This window comes from Corvus kubaryi, unplaced genomic scaffold (assembly GCF_017639235.1).
Source record: "Corvus kubaryi isolate FWS band 111438036 unplaced genomic scaffold, C.kubaryi_AGA036_p1.0 37396, whole genome shotgun sequence".
In the NCBI taxonomy this organism is placed as follows: Eukaryota; Metazoa; Chordata; class Aves; order Passeriformes; family Corvidae; genus Corvus; species Corvus kubaryi.
Window position 1 is genome coordinate 11,257,397 of NW_024581135.1, and position 15,246 is coordinate 11,272,642.

Genomic DNA, 15,246 nt, shown 5'->3' on the forward strand with positions numbered 1-15,246 from the left:
GCCCCTCCGCCCCGTTGCTGGGAGACGGCGTCTGGCCGCGCGGCGCCGGCGCGAGGGCAGTGACGCACTTCCGGCGGCCGCGCGGAGGCAGCATGGCGGCAGAGGCGGCCATGGCGGCGGAGGCGCCTGCGTCCGCCACGGCCGTGAGGGCGGCGCCGCTCCTGGCGCTGGAGCCGCGGCTGCAGCGCCAGTTCCAGCAGAAGGTGCAGCGGACCCGCACCAAGCGAGCGACCAAGGTGAGCGGGGCGGCGCGGCGGCGGTGCGGTGAGTCCCGGCCCGGGCTGACGCGGTCGCTCTGTGCCTGCAGGAGGAGCTGACGCCGGGCGTGGTGTTCGTGGGGCATCTCCCGCGGGGCCTCTGCGAGCCGCAACTCCGCGAGTACTTCGGGCAGTTCGGGACGGTGACGCGGCTGCGGCTTTCCAGGAGTAAGAAGGTGAGGAGCGGCCCCGCGGCTGCCCCGGGGCTGCGGCCCGTGCAGTGCCGCAATGCGGCGGAGCGCTCGCAGCCGGCTGCCTGAGGCTGGGCCGGGCAGTCTCCGTGACCTCTGGGGCTCCCCCCTTGCCCAGCATGGGCCCTGGGAACGCGCAGAGGCCACAGCGCCCCGAGGCCCTCGGGAGCCCCACGTGGGACGCGGCGGGGCCGTGCCCGGTCGGACCGGCAGGGCCGGGGGCTGTCTCCGACTTGGAAGCGGCTGGGCCGCGGCTCTTGTGGTCCTTTCTTCCGAAAAGAAATTCACTCCAGTGAATTTACAGTGCCTGAGTGCACCAGTTCAACGTACAACGTGAAGTGAGTGCCTCTGTTCTAACTTACTTGTTGTTTTGTATTCGATAAATCTAATTTCTTCTCACTTCTGGGTTTGCTGTCACATTATAAGACTGCTGTATAAGCATGGAACAGCCAAACAGCAGCCAAGCAGGGCAGCTTTGTTTTTTTAACAAGTGTAGATACTGGTGAGCAGTTTGTTTTGTGTGCAAATACGTATTTTACAAATAATGTCATACCAGTTTAGGACTAAATCTGATGCTTTTCGCAATTTCAGTGAGCTTTCTGAAACTACTTGTGGTTAGCTGAGAATGGGCTATGACTTTGGAAGAATAAAATAATTTTAATAGAGCTCTTCAGGTAGCAAAGCGTTGTTTCAGGTTTTTGTCTCGTCACTCACAGACTGGAGCCAGCAAAGGCTATGCATTTATGGAGTTTGAGTCTGATGATGTGGCCAAGATTGTTGCAGACACAATGAACAACTACCTGTTTTCTGAGAGACTGCTGAAGTGTAAGTATAAGCTGAATTTTAAGTCCTCAAGCATGCAAAGGAAACTTGTAGTTATTTCAGTTATCTTTTTCAACTGTGCATAGAATCTTAGGGTTTTTTAATGAAGTTTTGTCCCAAAAATCTCTTCTGCGGGGCTGAGCTTTTCATCACGTGTAAAGAGCATGCTCAGCAGCCTTTTGGTCACTACTGCTGTCTTTTTCTCAGGGCTGATACTGCTCTTAGTGTGATTGTGTAGCATGAAATCTCAGGGTATGGTTGGGTTTGGTGTAGAGGCAAACACAGAGTTCCTTTCATGTGGAAACTCCTTGGCATTTGTACCTGCTGCAGCTGTTGTCTGTGAGGTTTCACATGAGGGGCTTTTTTGATTAAAAGATTGATTAAATCACTGAGTTTCTCTGACATGGTGACAATAAAACTTGCTTTGTAAGGGGTTATGAATTACGTGTTGTTGTAAAACAATTTTCTCTGCTCTTTCTGGGTGAAACTCTTAAAGTGTTTCATCCATCCATCCATCTCTCTTACTGGCTGAGGATGCAGTGCCCAGTTCAGTGTTCCTAAATCGCTGCACCAGCACGGTGTTGTAGCCATGAATGGTGTTGTGTGAGCGCCCTTGGCGGGAAGGGGAGCTCTGCTGTAATCCTATGTCTGTCTTTGGTACAGGTCAGTTCATACCTCCCGAAAAGGTCCATGAAAACCTCTTCAAGGACTGTGACAAGATCTTTCGGAAGCCTTCTCAGCCGGCTGTCCGGCGCTACAACAGGATCCGCTCCCTCGTGGAGAAAGCCAGGATGACCAAGCGCCTGCTGCGGAAGGAGAGGCTTCTACGGAAGAAGCTGGCTGAAAAGGGCCTCGAGTATGACTTCCCAGGATTTGTAAGTTTGGTGTTGTTTCGATGAGTGTGTTAAGCAAGGTGTGTTTCTAGGGTTGTGCTGAATACATGGAAATCATGTGTTTTGTGTGGAACTGGCAAAAGCACTGGAGCCCCAGGGAGGCTCATGTGTGTTAGGAACTGTATAGAAGCTCCAGGAATTCAGTGGGGTGCTGTGGCTGGGCTGCACTCCATGTGCCTGTAGAGAAGTAAATAAGTAACAACAGAGGAGAGATGTTCCTTTTCTTCTGTTGGTACAAGCAGTTGGATATTCTGTGGTTTAATACTGGAGTGCAGATCACCAAAGAACAGAGGGGCTTTGCCCAAGCCCTGTGGGAGGCTTTGGCAGGGTAGGGGGTCTGAAAGCAGGTCCCAAGACCAGAACTTCCATCCACAGCCCCTGCATGTTCCTCCTCTGCAGAGTGCTTGGGTCATGTACTTGAGTTGTAAGCAATTAATGCTGTTTAATGTGGAGTGTTTTTAAAATGCACAGTAGCACCTTTTCTTGTGTTGCTTTGAGTGTTTTTGTTCGAACCAGACCACTTCTGTGTCAGTCAGTTTATTACTTTAAACCTATTTGCTATAGCAAAGACTTCGTAGCTATGAAACAAAGGAACCTGTGAGCTGTTAAGTGTTCGCATCTTCACACAAGCATGTAGTGATCCACCTGATCTGTCTTGCTTCCTAGGCTGCACAGGCACTTTCCAAAAAGAGAAAAAAAGTTAAAACAGCCAAGAAAGCAAAACTGAATGTTTCTTTGAGCAGCCAGGTAAGACGGACCAGTCCTGGTGGTGTCCAGTACCACCATTCACACTGGGGTGGATGTTTAAAGTCTTCAGCTGGCACCTTCATACTGATTTCAACACACAAAAACCTTGACATTGTTTGCTTGAGAGATGTTTGTGCTAGAAGTAGCTCCTTTGAGATGTATTAACACTCTTGAACTGGGGAGGGTGATTGAATCCTCGTGCTTCTTTCTCCCGTGGGAGCATTCAGCAGCAAAGGCTTCTGCTCAGCACATTGTAACCAGTGCCAGTCCCTCGGTGTGTCAGCCTCTACTCCCTTGAGGCTGGGGGAATGCAGGGTTCTGGGGACAGGCACCTGTACACCCCCTGCACCTGTGCTTTGAACTGACATGATGTGATCTCCTTGACGGAATTCTTCTGTTGGACCATGTTACAGTGCCAGCCTGTTTTGATCAAAAGGAAGTTGAATTGTTAATGTAGTTTAGTGCTGTCTGTCCCCATTTCCATACTCTACTGTCCCTCCTACCCCATGCTCTCCATGCATGGTATTTGGTGTTTTGGAAACAAATCCCAGGGAAAAGTAGCAGTAGAATGAAAGGGAAGTTCAGATCATCAGGACTGAGATTTGGGATACTGACGGTCTAAAAACGCTGTAAGGCTTTAACCTTTCTGTTCTGTTTCATCACTGTTGTGAGTTTGGGGGGGCGGGGGTGTTTGTTTGGGGATTTTTATTATTACTGGATTTGCTTGTGATAATTGGGACGTGGCTGGTTGTGAGGAAGACAGGATAACTAATACATTCTGTCATCTGAGTTCTGAGGACTTAACTGAGGTAATGAAGCTGGGATGTTTCAGCTCTGCTGTGAACTTGAATGTGGCATTTCTGTATGCCAGGCTCAAGTATACTTTCCCCCCGTCCCTTGCCCTGATTCTCTTCCACTTGACTTTCTTGATGCTTTGAGTCAGGAAATAGAAAGTTTAGAAAGCAAATGTGCATTACAACACGTTAGAAAATGTGAATTAATTTCCATTTGCCGTTCACATACACTTCTTTGAAGGTGACACTTCTGTCCACAGAAATAATGTCTACAAAAGTAGCTAGTTATAAAACTAAAACAATTTCCTGAAGGAGAGCTGGGCTGAGCTGTCTTGTGGTAATACAGGGCCAGTGACAACTTTCTCTGGCAGATGGCTTTGCAGTGAACCCTGTTTTTCTGATCTCTTCAGGATCCTACTCCAGTCTGTACTCCAGCAGTGCTCGAGCGCCGGAAAGCTGCTCAGGTGGATGATGACACGGAGGATGATGAAGTAACTCTCAGGCTTCCCTCTGCCAGTGTTAAGAATGCTGTGCAGAGACCAAAGAAGCAGCCAAGGCAAAGACCAAGCCTGAAGAAACAGAAACAGACTTAAAATTTTTGCGGCTGTAGCCATGTTTTTCTCAACTTAAAAACTATTGAGGTGGAGCTTCTACAGGGTCTGCTGCCCTGGTTTGGTTCATCCTGCCTAGACTGGTTCAGTTTTTCTTAGGCAAGGACTCTGTTCACAAATCCTCTCTCTCTGGTTTAGCCATGAAGGGACCTATGGTCTTCTCTGACTACGAAGATTTTCTTGACTTTGTGCTCACAAGTGCCCATGCTGTGACACAGCTACAGTCGTGCCAAAACCTTCAGTTAATTTTGTAACTCGTGTCTAGCGCTCATTTTTTGAAAAGAAAATGTGAGGCTGTCCATTCAGAGCTTGCTAATGCAAGCAACTGTATCTTAAATTTATAATTAATGACAAGTTATTAAAAAATTTACCATTTTCCAACTTTCTTGGCTCTTGGTAATGGTTGTTCTGTTTAACTGAATGTCTGTGTTTTGTGTGAGTTCTCATATATTCACAGCAATTGAGGCTCTCTAGAAGATGCAGCAATAATCAGAGCAGTCTGGGTTCTTCTGCTGGCAGTTCTGTTGTCCTTTGTCACTGCATTTTAGTTTCACTGCCTGCATGAAACAAGGGTATCTTCTGCTCCAGGGGGTGATAAGCACATTGAAATATTGTAATAACCAGGAGTGCAAAGGCAGGTTTTTGTCAGTAGTAGTATGAGTTCAGAGAACTGAGCGTAGCTTTTTGTGATGCATTAAGATTCATTCTTGTTCCAACTGGCTTGTCATTGCAGATGGCAGATATCCAGTCCTGTTTGAACAGGCAGTTTGACTGTGCAGTTAGAATTTGGATTTTAATACAAGTCTGAGATCTGTAGAAATCCCAGTTTGGGTTCTGTGCACATACTTAGCCTTCATCTTTTGTTGTCTGAGATTAAACACTCTAATGCTGTTGGCTGCTGGTCAGGCTTGGCAGAAGATTTCAGAGGAAAGCCCAGGTGACAATAACCAGCTAGGTAGGTGGTTGGCACTAACTCCTTGGCTATTTTAAGACTTGAAGTCCTGGCAGAGAAAAATTAATCTAAACCATTGTCCTTGCTGATTCTGATCTGTCTGGCCTGATCACTGGAATAATCGTGGGGTCATAATGACATTGTCTTGGTGACTCATTAGATCATTCTCCTTTGTTGAGGAAGCCACTTGGATGAGTGCATCTCTATGCCAAATGCTTGTCACCTTGGGCAGGCCAGGGAAATCTCTTCACCAACCTTGCCTTTTAATGGAAGTGTTGCTGTGTACATCTGCAGGCTTCCTTCCCTGTGCGTTGTTTCATGAGAAGCAGGCAGTGCTTGCACCCCAAACCCGTGGGAAATACATGCTCAGCCAAGGTCTGAGATATGCATGATCACAATGGTTGGCAGAAATTGCTTATCTGTTTGTATCTGATGTGTAGCTCTGGAAAAACTTCTACCTTGATGTCATACAGCAGAGAGCAGCAGAAAAGAAGCAAAATGCATCTGCCCAGAACAGACAGTTTTCTTTTGGAGTCCGTGTTCCTGACTTTGTGTTGGGCACATAAAGATGGCTGTTGGGTCAGGATGAACCAGAAATGTGGCTGCATTTCTCCTGGTGGGAGCTGCCTCTCCTGACACACGACTCAGCTGTGTGGACATGCTGCAGCACAAGGGTTGCTGGGCTTGTAAGGAAACCCGTCCTCTCCAGGCAGAGTGGAGCAAACGGCTGCACTGGTGTGACTCACGAGTCTCTAACACAGCTTGAGAACACACGAGAAACCTGATACTGATCTTAACCAAAAATGCCCATTTCTGTGCCACAAGTGCTCCTTCCTAGGCTGCCAAATTAAAGCTGCTCTTAAGGAAACTTAGTTTATCTAGAGTAACTTCTCTGGTGCAGTTCCACATTCCCCGAAGCCTGAGCATCTCCATTCCTGTGCTTTCCATTGCAATGCCTTGGCCTGCATTTTGAGCCTGTAGTTGCTTTCTTCCCACTCTGCTTCTGTTGCTGTGCTCCTCTCTGTGCCCAGTGTTCTGCCCCTGCCTGTGTCCACTCACTGCTTTCTTCCATGTTTGACTCAGTGGCTTCTCATGCTGCTTGCAGTGCCAGGGCCGTCCTGTCTGGCTGCATGAGCTCCTGCGTGTCCTGCATGAGGGACTTTGGCTTCTGCAGGTCTCTTGGAAAGGTTTGTGCCTTTAAGCTGAAACCCTGGCTGCTGCTGGCTTTCCAGAGTCACATAGCAGTGCGAGCCTTGATGGGAAGACGTTCAAGAAAACTGTGCTTAACAATAAGGTTGCTTCCTGCTGTAATTTTTCTTTCCTTTCCTTTTGTTTGTTCATCTTCCTTCAATTGAGATCAGCTTAGATGGCAATTCTGAAAAGCAAGGAAGCAAAACTCTGTGTTGTTGGAGGAAAGCACAGCAATACCTAGGCTACAGCAAGGAACTCTCGGCAGAAGGGCAGCTTTTCTTGGTGATAGTTTCTGTTTTTAGGCTGCCTGTGTTATTAATATACTGCTGTCCAGGGAGATGTACGTAAGCAGAAATTCAGACACCTGATACTTGCCAAACATAGTTTCCATAGCAAGTGGACAGATGTGCTGTGTCATGAGTTATGCCTCAGTCCCTGCACTGATTTTTCTCATCTCTCCAGTCATTTGTTTGTACATCTTGGACAAACACAAACCTCCTGGCCACTGATTTTAGGGCAGGCTCTGAGTTGTTTTTACTGGGATGCTAGGAGTGTTGAGGCTGTGGTTTCAAGGCATGACTTGCAAGTGCTCTGCCTTTCAGTTATGAATGACTTTGTGGAGCTGTTTTGCTGAACACTCATGTATGTGCTACTGCTTTCAAGCTTGAGAAACTTAAGTGCTAGCCAAGCCTGTTAATTTGCACTCATTTATTACAATTTCTCTGTTTTGCAGGAGGGAGCAGGTTTTAAGAGTGTTCACCATTTCCTGGCACATGAAGTACGGGAAGTAAAAGAAGAATGGGGGGGTAGGGAGGGTGGGGGAGAAAAGCAGCACTGGCTGCAAGATAGAGGGGAAAAAGGAGTGATGAAACCGCTGCTCACCTCTCAAGAAAAAGATACTGGTGAATGTGGCAGGGTGAGACTGCTCAAAATTAAATATGCAGTTTTATGTTTTCCTACTTGTTTTGCCTGTTAGATGTGCTGTGGGATGCCCAGGCTGCACAGAGCATGAGGAGTGTGCTGCCATCACAGTCCAAGTGCTGCTGCTTGCTCATGAGCCAAGTGAAGGAGGAGAGCAGGCTGGGCAGGTGACACTTGCTCTTGCCAGTACCAAGCCTGTTTGTTTGCATATCTGGCTTTGGAAATGGCTGCAGCCCTGGGGGACAAGTTTAAAACCTGTCTGCAAATGGCTCATGGTGCAAGGCAGGACTTGGGCATGGCTCTGAGGGGTGACATGCTCTCCTCTCCAAGTAATGCACCAGCAAGGCAGAGGGGAGCTCCAGCAAATTCCCCCTCTTGCAGCTTTCCCTTCAGAGTGCTGGCGTGTTTGGCTTTCACTTTGCTGTGCGATGCAGCTGGCTGGGGTGGGCTGTGCTTTGTGAGGTGCTGAGCACATCCCTGCCCTGGGCAGGGTGCTGCAGGTGAAAGCTGGGCAAGCAGATAACAGGAGTACAGTGAATGTGATCTCCATTATGTGTTTTCCAGGAATATCCACAAATCCTCTTGGACCAGACTCCTTCATTGTCCAAGGTGTTCAAACACATCCTCTTTTCCTAAAAACATCTAAACTCCAAATTCTTGAAATGTCTAACTCTGGGCACCAATAATGTGCGCTTCTTAACCAGAGATATGCTGGGGACCACCCCAGGGTGCTGCTGGAACAGTGGGGAGGCCATTCTGTGTGTCAGGCTGCTGATGGCACTGCTAATGCAGGCACATCCCTTCCTGCCCAAGGGCAGCAGCTGTCAGAGCATGCTGAGGAAATGGTTAACTGTATGAGTGAGAATTCCTAAAGCGAAACACTTTATTCCGTGCAGGGTGCAGCAAGGCCTCTCATCACTTCTGCCACCCAGCATTAATTAAGCATATGGCAGGAACAGAGAGATCTTGGCTGTCCTGGGAGGCCTGGAGTAGTTGCACAGCTGTGTGTTTGCGGGCAGTAACCATGTGGCTCTCCTGTGCTGGGAAAGGAAAAGCTACAGAGAAGCTCCTACACAAGTTTTGGCTCCAATCAGGGAAGAAGGTGCTGGTTTATAATTGTCTTCACACATGTTGTTGAAGAGAGGCAGAACTGTGAGGGCTTTGACACAGCGAGGTAAGTGTCTGCAGTGAGCCACAGGCACTGGGGTCGCTTCCTTTCCCTGTCTGCCCGTTTGATCCATCATGTGGAGTCTGGGGCTTGGCCTGGATTTGAAACTTGTTGTTTTAAAGAACAGGAAGGAAAGAAACTACTAAATCCCATTTTTATGATAGTGACTTTGGAAAGCCCTGTTCTTTTCTGTGTGTTTTTCCAGTGCTGAGTGAGAGGAGCCTTGGTGAGCAGGTGCAGACCTGGAAACTGGGCTGCTTGCTCTGCAGTGAGGCATTGCTGCCAGTTTCCCACAAGGGCTTGCACAAACTCCCAGTTTGCTTGTGTACTGGTTTTTTTAAAACAAGCAGGGAAGTGGAGTTACTGCTGTCAGGGTGGCTTCATGAGGCTGAGAGCATTGCAGCATTTTGAGGGTGAAGGCAGGACTTGCCTCTCTGCTGTGCTTGCTCAGTTACTGTTTCTCACACAAGGCAGCTGTGCAGTGGGGAGTGAGCAGGGTCTGTGCCAGCTGTGCAGCAGCAGCAAAGCTGCTTTATCACCTGCAGTATTTTTATTTCTGTTGATGTGAGAGCTGGAAGGGCTTTGGTGTGGTTTTCAGGTGCTGAGCTGCATTTTCAGGTCTGCCTGTTAGAAGAGGGCTGTGTTCATCTGCCCAGAAGTGATGGCAGAGGAAATGTAAGACAAATCTATAAAGTTTTCCTTCAGCTGTCCCACACAAAGACTGATGTTTGTAGTTTATTAACTGGACAATGCTTAAGGTGTGTTCTGTTGAACTATATCCTTAAAAACAAATTCCAGGTTTGGAGCTGCTGGAGCTTTGTGACTGGTCTGGCAGGAGCTATGCAAGTGCAAGGGACTAATTTCAGAGGCAGTATGGATTCCTTCAAGGCAAACCTGTCTGTTGGTGTAATGTCAGTGCAGCCACATCAGATGAATCACAGCCTAAGTTTTTATCCTGAGAACTCCTACCTCAGCTTTTCTCCCCCATCAGCTCATAATTTTACAAGATGAAATCCTGCCGTGTTAATATGTAGTACAGAATGAACCAGTTGGTTGTTAAGACTCATTTGGAGTTGGTGATTTGGACAGTTGGGTTTGGGTGGGCTGTTTGCTGTGTTGCCATTAAATGTCAGCCCCCTCATTGCACTCTGTAAGAGCTTCCTTTAATTTCAGTAGAAATCTGCATTTGGGGTGAAGGGTGACCTAATCTTTAAAAGGATCTTAATCCATTTAGCCTCTCTTGCAAAGCTCAGCGTTTTTTCCTTGTCGGGAGCAGACTGCATTCCTAACCTTGATGTGTCACTTTCCAGTTGGCTTAATATTTGGGAGAGGATAAAAAGGAAATGTTTTCAAAGATTGAAAGAACCCGTGCTGGTAAGGTATGCACACGTGTGATGTGCAAGTATAAAAAAAAAAGGAGATATGAACATAATTGTGTTTGGATGGTGGAAAAAAGATAAAATAGTATCACGGATGACTATAGAGAACAAGCACAGGAAGAGGTAAATCCATTTGAAACAGTATAAATGGGAAACTAGGAAGGAAGCGGAAATGGGGATGAACTGTTGCTTAATGTGAATTTAAGTGCAAGACAAAAATAGGACTCTTGTAAGTTTGACGTGTAAATGTCTCTTTCCAGAGGCCTGACAGCAGCCAGGAAAAATACAGTCTCTGATGCAAATGTAAGACCTGGTGCCCATGCCTTGGTAAGACCAGAGGTGATCTTCCAAGGCTAAATCTAGCACAGCTCAGAAAGCATGGAAAACTGTTGCCAGTAGCCTGTATTCGGTTTTGGGGGGTTTCAGCTTAGGCTCTGGTCACAAAGCAAAGAATGCCAAAATTAACACTAATTGGTACCTTCCCTGATATTTGGTCAGGGAGAATGAACCATTGCCTGCCTCCCTGGAGGCAGTCACTCCGTGTCAGGGGAAGAAGCCTGTGGGGATGTTGCGTGGCTCACAGGACCTTCCTGCCAACGGGAAAGCTCGAATCCAACCCAATTCACACTGCCTGAGGACTACCTGCTTTGTACAGGATGTTTCTCCTTGGGTGGCCAAATGTCTGCAAGGAGTGAACACATGCAGACGTGCCCATGTGCACACGATGAGCCTTGAAGCCATTTGCTCATTTCCCTTTAATCAAAACCTTCTGCTCTTGTGTTTTCTTTTCTGTTTGGTGACTGAAGCGAAGCTTCATGTGCCTTCACGTGGGAGTTAAGTGGGTCAGTGGGATGCTTTGTTCGTGGCAGCTCTCACGTGGAAAAAGTCCGATGCAAAACGCTGAGGCTTGGCAGGAAAGTGCCAATTAAAGATAGCGGTGCGGGAGCACATTGTGTGAGCTGAAAGTGCTCAAATCTGGGGCTGTGACAACTGTCATGTGCAAAGGAAAGAAAGAGGAATTATTAAATTTCACGTTGGTCTGAAGTACTTGTGCTTTCCCTGTTTCAAGTGTTTGTTCTCACACAGTATGGACGAGGAGTTTGTTCCCTGTTTCCCAGGTAAGTGAGGGGTAGAAGAGGTGAGTCACATAGGGGGGCCTGTGCCAGAGTGGGATCAGCAGCACTCAGAAGTTAGGTACTTGGACTTCACCTCATGTTGGCCCATGGTATTTGTGCCAGCAGCAGTCCAGCCTTCTCCTCAGCATGGCACAAGGCTGTGCAGGTGATGTGGCAGGAGATGTGCCAGGAGATGGCAAAGGGAGAGATGCACTGCTTCGTCGAGTCAAGTGAAGCTGTTCTCGCCCTTAGCCATGCAAGTATTCAAGCTGGGACAGCACATAAAGGAACTGTGGCTTTCTAAGTCTGCATAGCAGAGTACTCAACTCTAGGGGAGCAACCCAGGGACAGACAAGCTTTGACACTGCTGTCCTCTCTTGTTATGGGCAGCTGCCATCATCATACTGTCATTCATAAATAAAAACATTTCTCCTTGAAGCACCAGGCTCTCAGATTCCTGAGCAGATGTTGTGCAAAAGGGCTCTGAAGGAAAGGGGAAGAGCAGGTCATTCAGGTATAGTCAGTGTTTCTGCTGAAATAGAGCCAGTCCATCCATCTGCTTCTCACTAGTTTTATTGATGTGTTTTTATTTGAAAGAGCAGTGTTGGTAATTGAAAGCTAGACTATCCCTACATTTCGTTATTTTAAAAAGCTTCCCGACTTTGCTTTGCCCTTACTTAGATGTCCATAGTTAAAGTTCATCTCTTTTTTCACCTTGCAGATGGGCTGTGCATTGTTGTGCACGTGTATAAGCACACAGCTCCTTGTGTCCAAGCAGAGCTTTCTCAACAAGCAGGGGACAGTGTGCTTTGCAGGTGGACTGATAGAGAGATACGTGCAGCTTCACTGGGAACAGTATCCTCTCAGGAGACTTTTCCGCTGCACTGGTCTCTTTGTTTTGGAGACAGGTAAGTAAATGGAGATCTTTCAGAAATCAGAGCATAGTAAAAAGTTCCTTTTTTTAGGTGTGTTATGGATAAGGGTACTGCCAAATGCCTGCTGTTGAGCCACTGGTAGTGAAGGCCTGGTCAAGCAGTCTCTTATGATGGTAGCAGCTCCTCCAGTGGTTACTTCAATTTCCTTCATTTAGAGAGTCCTCCCTGCACTCCAGGATGAATCCCCAAGGACTGCTTAGCAATAGCACAGTTGTTACCTGACAATAACTTTGGAGAAGCTGAGTTATCCCTGCAGACTGGATTCCATCCAGAAGCTTAGATCTGGTTGCCCTTGGGGTATCCTGCTGTGCCTTCACGGTGGGTCTCCATTGGGAGCTGTCGCAGGCGATGGATGTGCAGGTCTGTCACAGGTGTGCCAGAGCTAATGCGGAGTGATGGCCCTGGGAAAGCTGAGAGGCTGCGCCGAGGAATCGAGAGCAGGATTAAAGAATCCTGAGATTAATGTCAAGAAACCTAAAGGGCAAGAATCAGAGCAATGCTTTCACCTCCTACTTTTAAAATATTGGAAGAAAACCTGCAGGTTACAATGTATTTTGTACTTATTTTCCTGATGAAAACGAGGCTTATGTGACCAGTCTATCTGTCCGCTTCTGTTCAACTGCCAGGCTAACTCCCTCCTTTTTCCTTCTCGGTGTTTAGGGGGGAGGAAACAATCTCAAGTTTCATGAGCAATGGAAGAGAGAAATAATCATTGCCAGCCTCAGGGGAAGGCAGGAGGGAGCTCGGGCGTGGTGTGATCCCTTGTGATGGAAGGCTGCCCTTCCATCTGCACGCGGATACAGCCCTGGACTAACCCGCCCGTGTCCCCTTGGAGGGGAGTGGCACAGGACACACAAAGGAAGGTAGGGCTGCTGAGAGAGCAGGGCGGATTAGAGGGACAAAGAAGAGAGACCTGTGAGAAGCCAGGCATCATTAGTGCTGCTGCTCATGGAGCAATTTGGTTGTCTTAAATATAGGCATAAATTGTTCTAAAAGTCTCTGGAGGGAGCAAGGAAACAGTCATGTAATAACAGGCAAAAAAATCCAAACATTAGAGCTGGTTAGGTGACAAATTTATTTCTGTGTAGAGACTTTACCTGCTTTAAATAAAAATGTGAAGAAAACACATAGAGAAAGACCATGTCCACAATCTGTCAGTTCCACAATGATGAAACTTCTAAGTTTTGTGCAGTTGTTGTCTCCCGAAGTCTTGTAACCAAAGGGAGAATAAAAGCCACATTTTCTGTGCAAGTTTCATCTAGGAGGGGAAAAAAATACTTTAACCTATGCCAGCTGCATTTCTCAGCATTCCTTTACAAAGCTTTAGGCTGCCAAACAGTGACTGTAGAATCACCAGAAGTAAGAATCTGTGAAAAAAGGGCAAACATGCAATTATATCAGAAGGCAGTTTGGGGAGATTTCCAAAGCCTCTTTATTGTAATATTGAAGAGAATAAAGTCACAGCTAAAGTGTGATACACAATAAATAATAAATGTGTGATGCAAAGTTATTGATTTCTTACTGAACTAAACTAAATATTGCTTATCATAATTCACCTAACTTAGAACTATTCAGGTTTTATCTCATTTTCTTGTTCAAAATGAAATGTGAAGGTATTTGGGAACAGAGAGGGAACTGTCTAGACTCAGAGAACTTTGCCTGTAGTTCTAGCAGATCCAGATGAAGTAGAATGATTGGTCCTTTATTAATGTTCCCATGATCTCTGTCCTCAGAGATCATGTTGCCCTCCAGTTGGGAGAGTGCAAAACAGGAGAAGGGCAAACCACTGGAGGAGTCCTGTTTGCAGAACTGCCCAACCAGGGAGGGAAAACACTCGGCACATGGGTTGTGCTTCCTCTGGGAGCAGATAGAGAGTGAAAAGGGGACTGGGTAGCCACAATAGTTGAAGCAGAGCTGTTGTGTCTCTACTGTGGGTAGTAGTGCTTAGCCAGTTAGGGCTCTCAGGAGATTAGCTACTGCCTGGGGGTAAGAACCATGGTAATTTCTAAAGCTGGTTTGTAATCACCTGCTTTCAGTTTACTGAGAGCTGGCATCCTTTTAAGCACTAATATCCCCAGCTTTCTCTTGACATCTGTGCAGCCTGTTCCAGACTTTACACTCAGCCTGTGCCGATGGCTTTACCCAAAGCAGCAGTTAGGTATTGCTGTGGAACCTGATGGCAAAAAAGAACAAACTGGCAAATCTAGGATTATTTGGAGGGGGCTTGCCAAGAGTCATTGCTGTGCCAGAGGCGCGAGCCAAGGAGAAGGGCATTATTATTTCACGAAGTTATTAATGAAAGTCAATCACTTGTTCCGCATACAGCTCTCCCATGTTTTGATGGCTCAGACTCTGTGCTCGTTGGGAGCTGCAGTGTTACGGAGGTCAGCTGCCTTCTGCAGCACAGAGGACGAGGACAGTGGTAGTTTGAGGGGATACGGAGATTCATTCCCCAACCAACAGGAGAAAAGCAGTCATGAGCCCAGGCAACAAGATGGTCAAATACATCTTGGTAAAGAGCTTCTGCACAGGGCATTTGTTTCCCAATCTCACCTCAGTTTTATAGTGGAAGCGCTGGAAATCTTTCCATGAAGGAGAAATAATTAGTTACTTTTAAATGCAGCTTTTTAACTAAGGCTGTACAAAACAGAGAGACATGGAGCACGTCCAGTGGAGGGCAACAAAGATGATTAAGAGATTGGAGCATCTCTGATATGAGAAAAAGCTGAGAGAATTGGGGCTGTTCAGCCTTGAGAAGAGACGACAGAGTGGACCTCATCCGTGTGTGTAAGTATCTAAAGGGGGATGCCAAGAGGATGGATCCAGGCTCTGCTCAGTGGTGCCCAGCAACAGAAGAAGCAACGGGCAGAAACTGATGCACAGGAATTTCCACCTGAACAGGAGGAAGAACTTCTTTACTGTGCAGTGACCGCGCACTGGAACAGCTTGTCCAGAGACAGGGTGGAGTTCCCCCCACTCCAGAGCTGTGTGGGCACAATGCTGTGCCATGTGCTCTCGGATGGCCCTGCTGGAGCAGGGAGGTTGGACCAGGTGACCCGCTGTGGTCCCTTCCAGCCTGACGCGCTCTGTGGCTCTGTGGAACAGTTTCCCTCCCCGGGGGCTCCCTAAAGGAGGGCAGTGCGCGGCCACGGCCTCACGGCAGCACCGAGCCCTCGCGCTCTCCGCGCGCAGTGCGGGGAATTCCTCTCAAAGCGTTTCGGCCTGGCCGAAGCAGCTGCCGGGGGCGCCGCAGTGCCTGGAGGCCGGTCA

General features: G+C 47.6%; 1 protein-coding gene across 1 annotated transcript; it reads left to right on the forward strand.

Moving 5' to 3' along the window:
• The first annotated feature begins 62 nt into the window (after positions 1–62).
• Positions 63–4,697, forward strand: NIFK (nucleolar protein interacting with the FHA domain of MKI67). Its single transcript, XM_042041669.1, is given in 7 exon segments — positions 63–236; positions 308–433; positions 1,165–1,273; positions 1,934–2,145; positions 2,830–2,910; positions 4,115–4,259; positions 4,262–4,697. Coding segments are annotated over 7 exon segments (870 nt in total). The 5' UTR covers positions 63–92; the 3' UTR covers positions 4,315–4,697.
• The last annotated feature ends 10,549 nt before the right edge of the window (positions 4,698–15,246 follow it).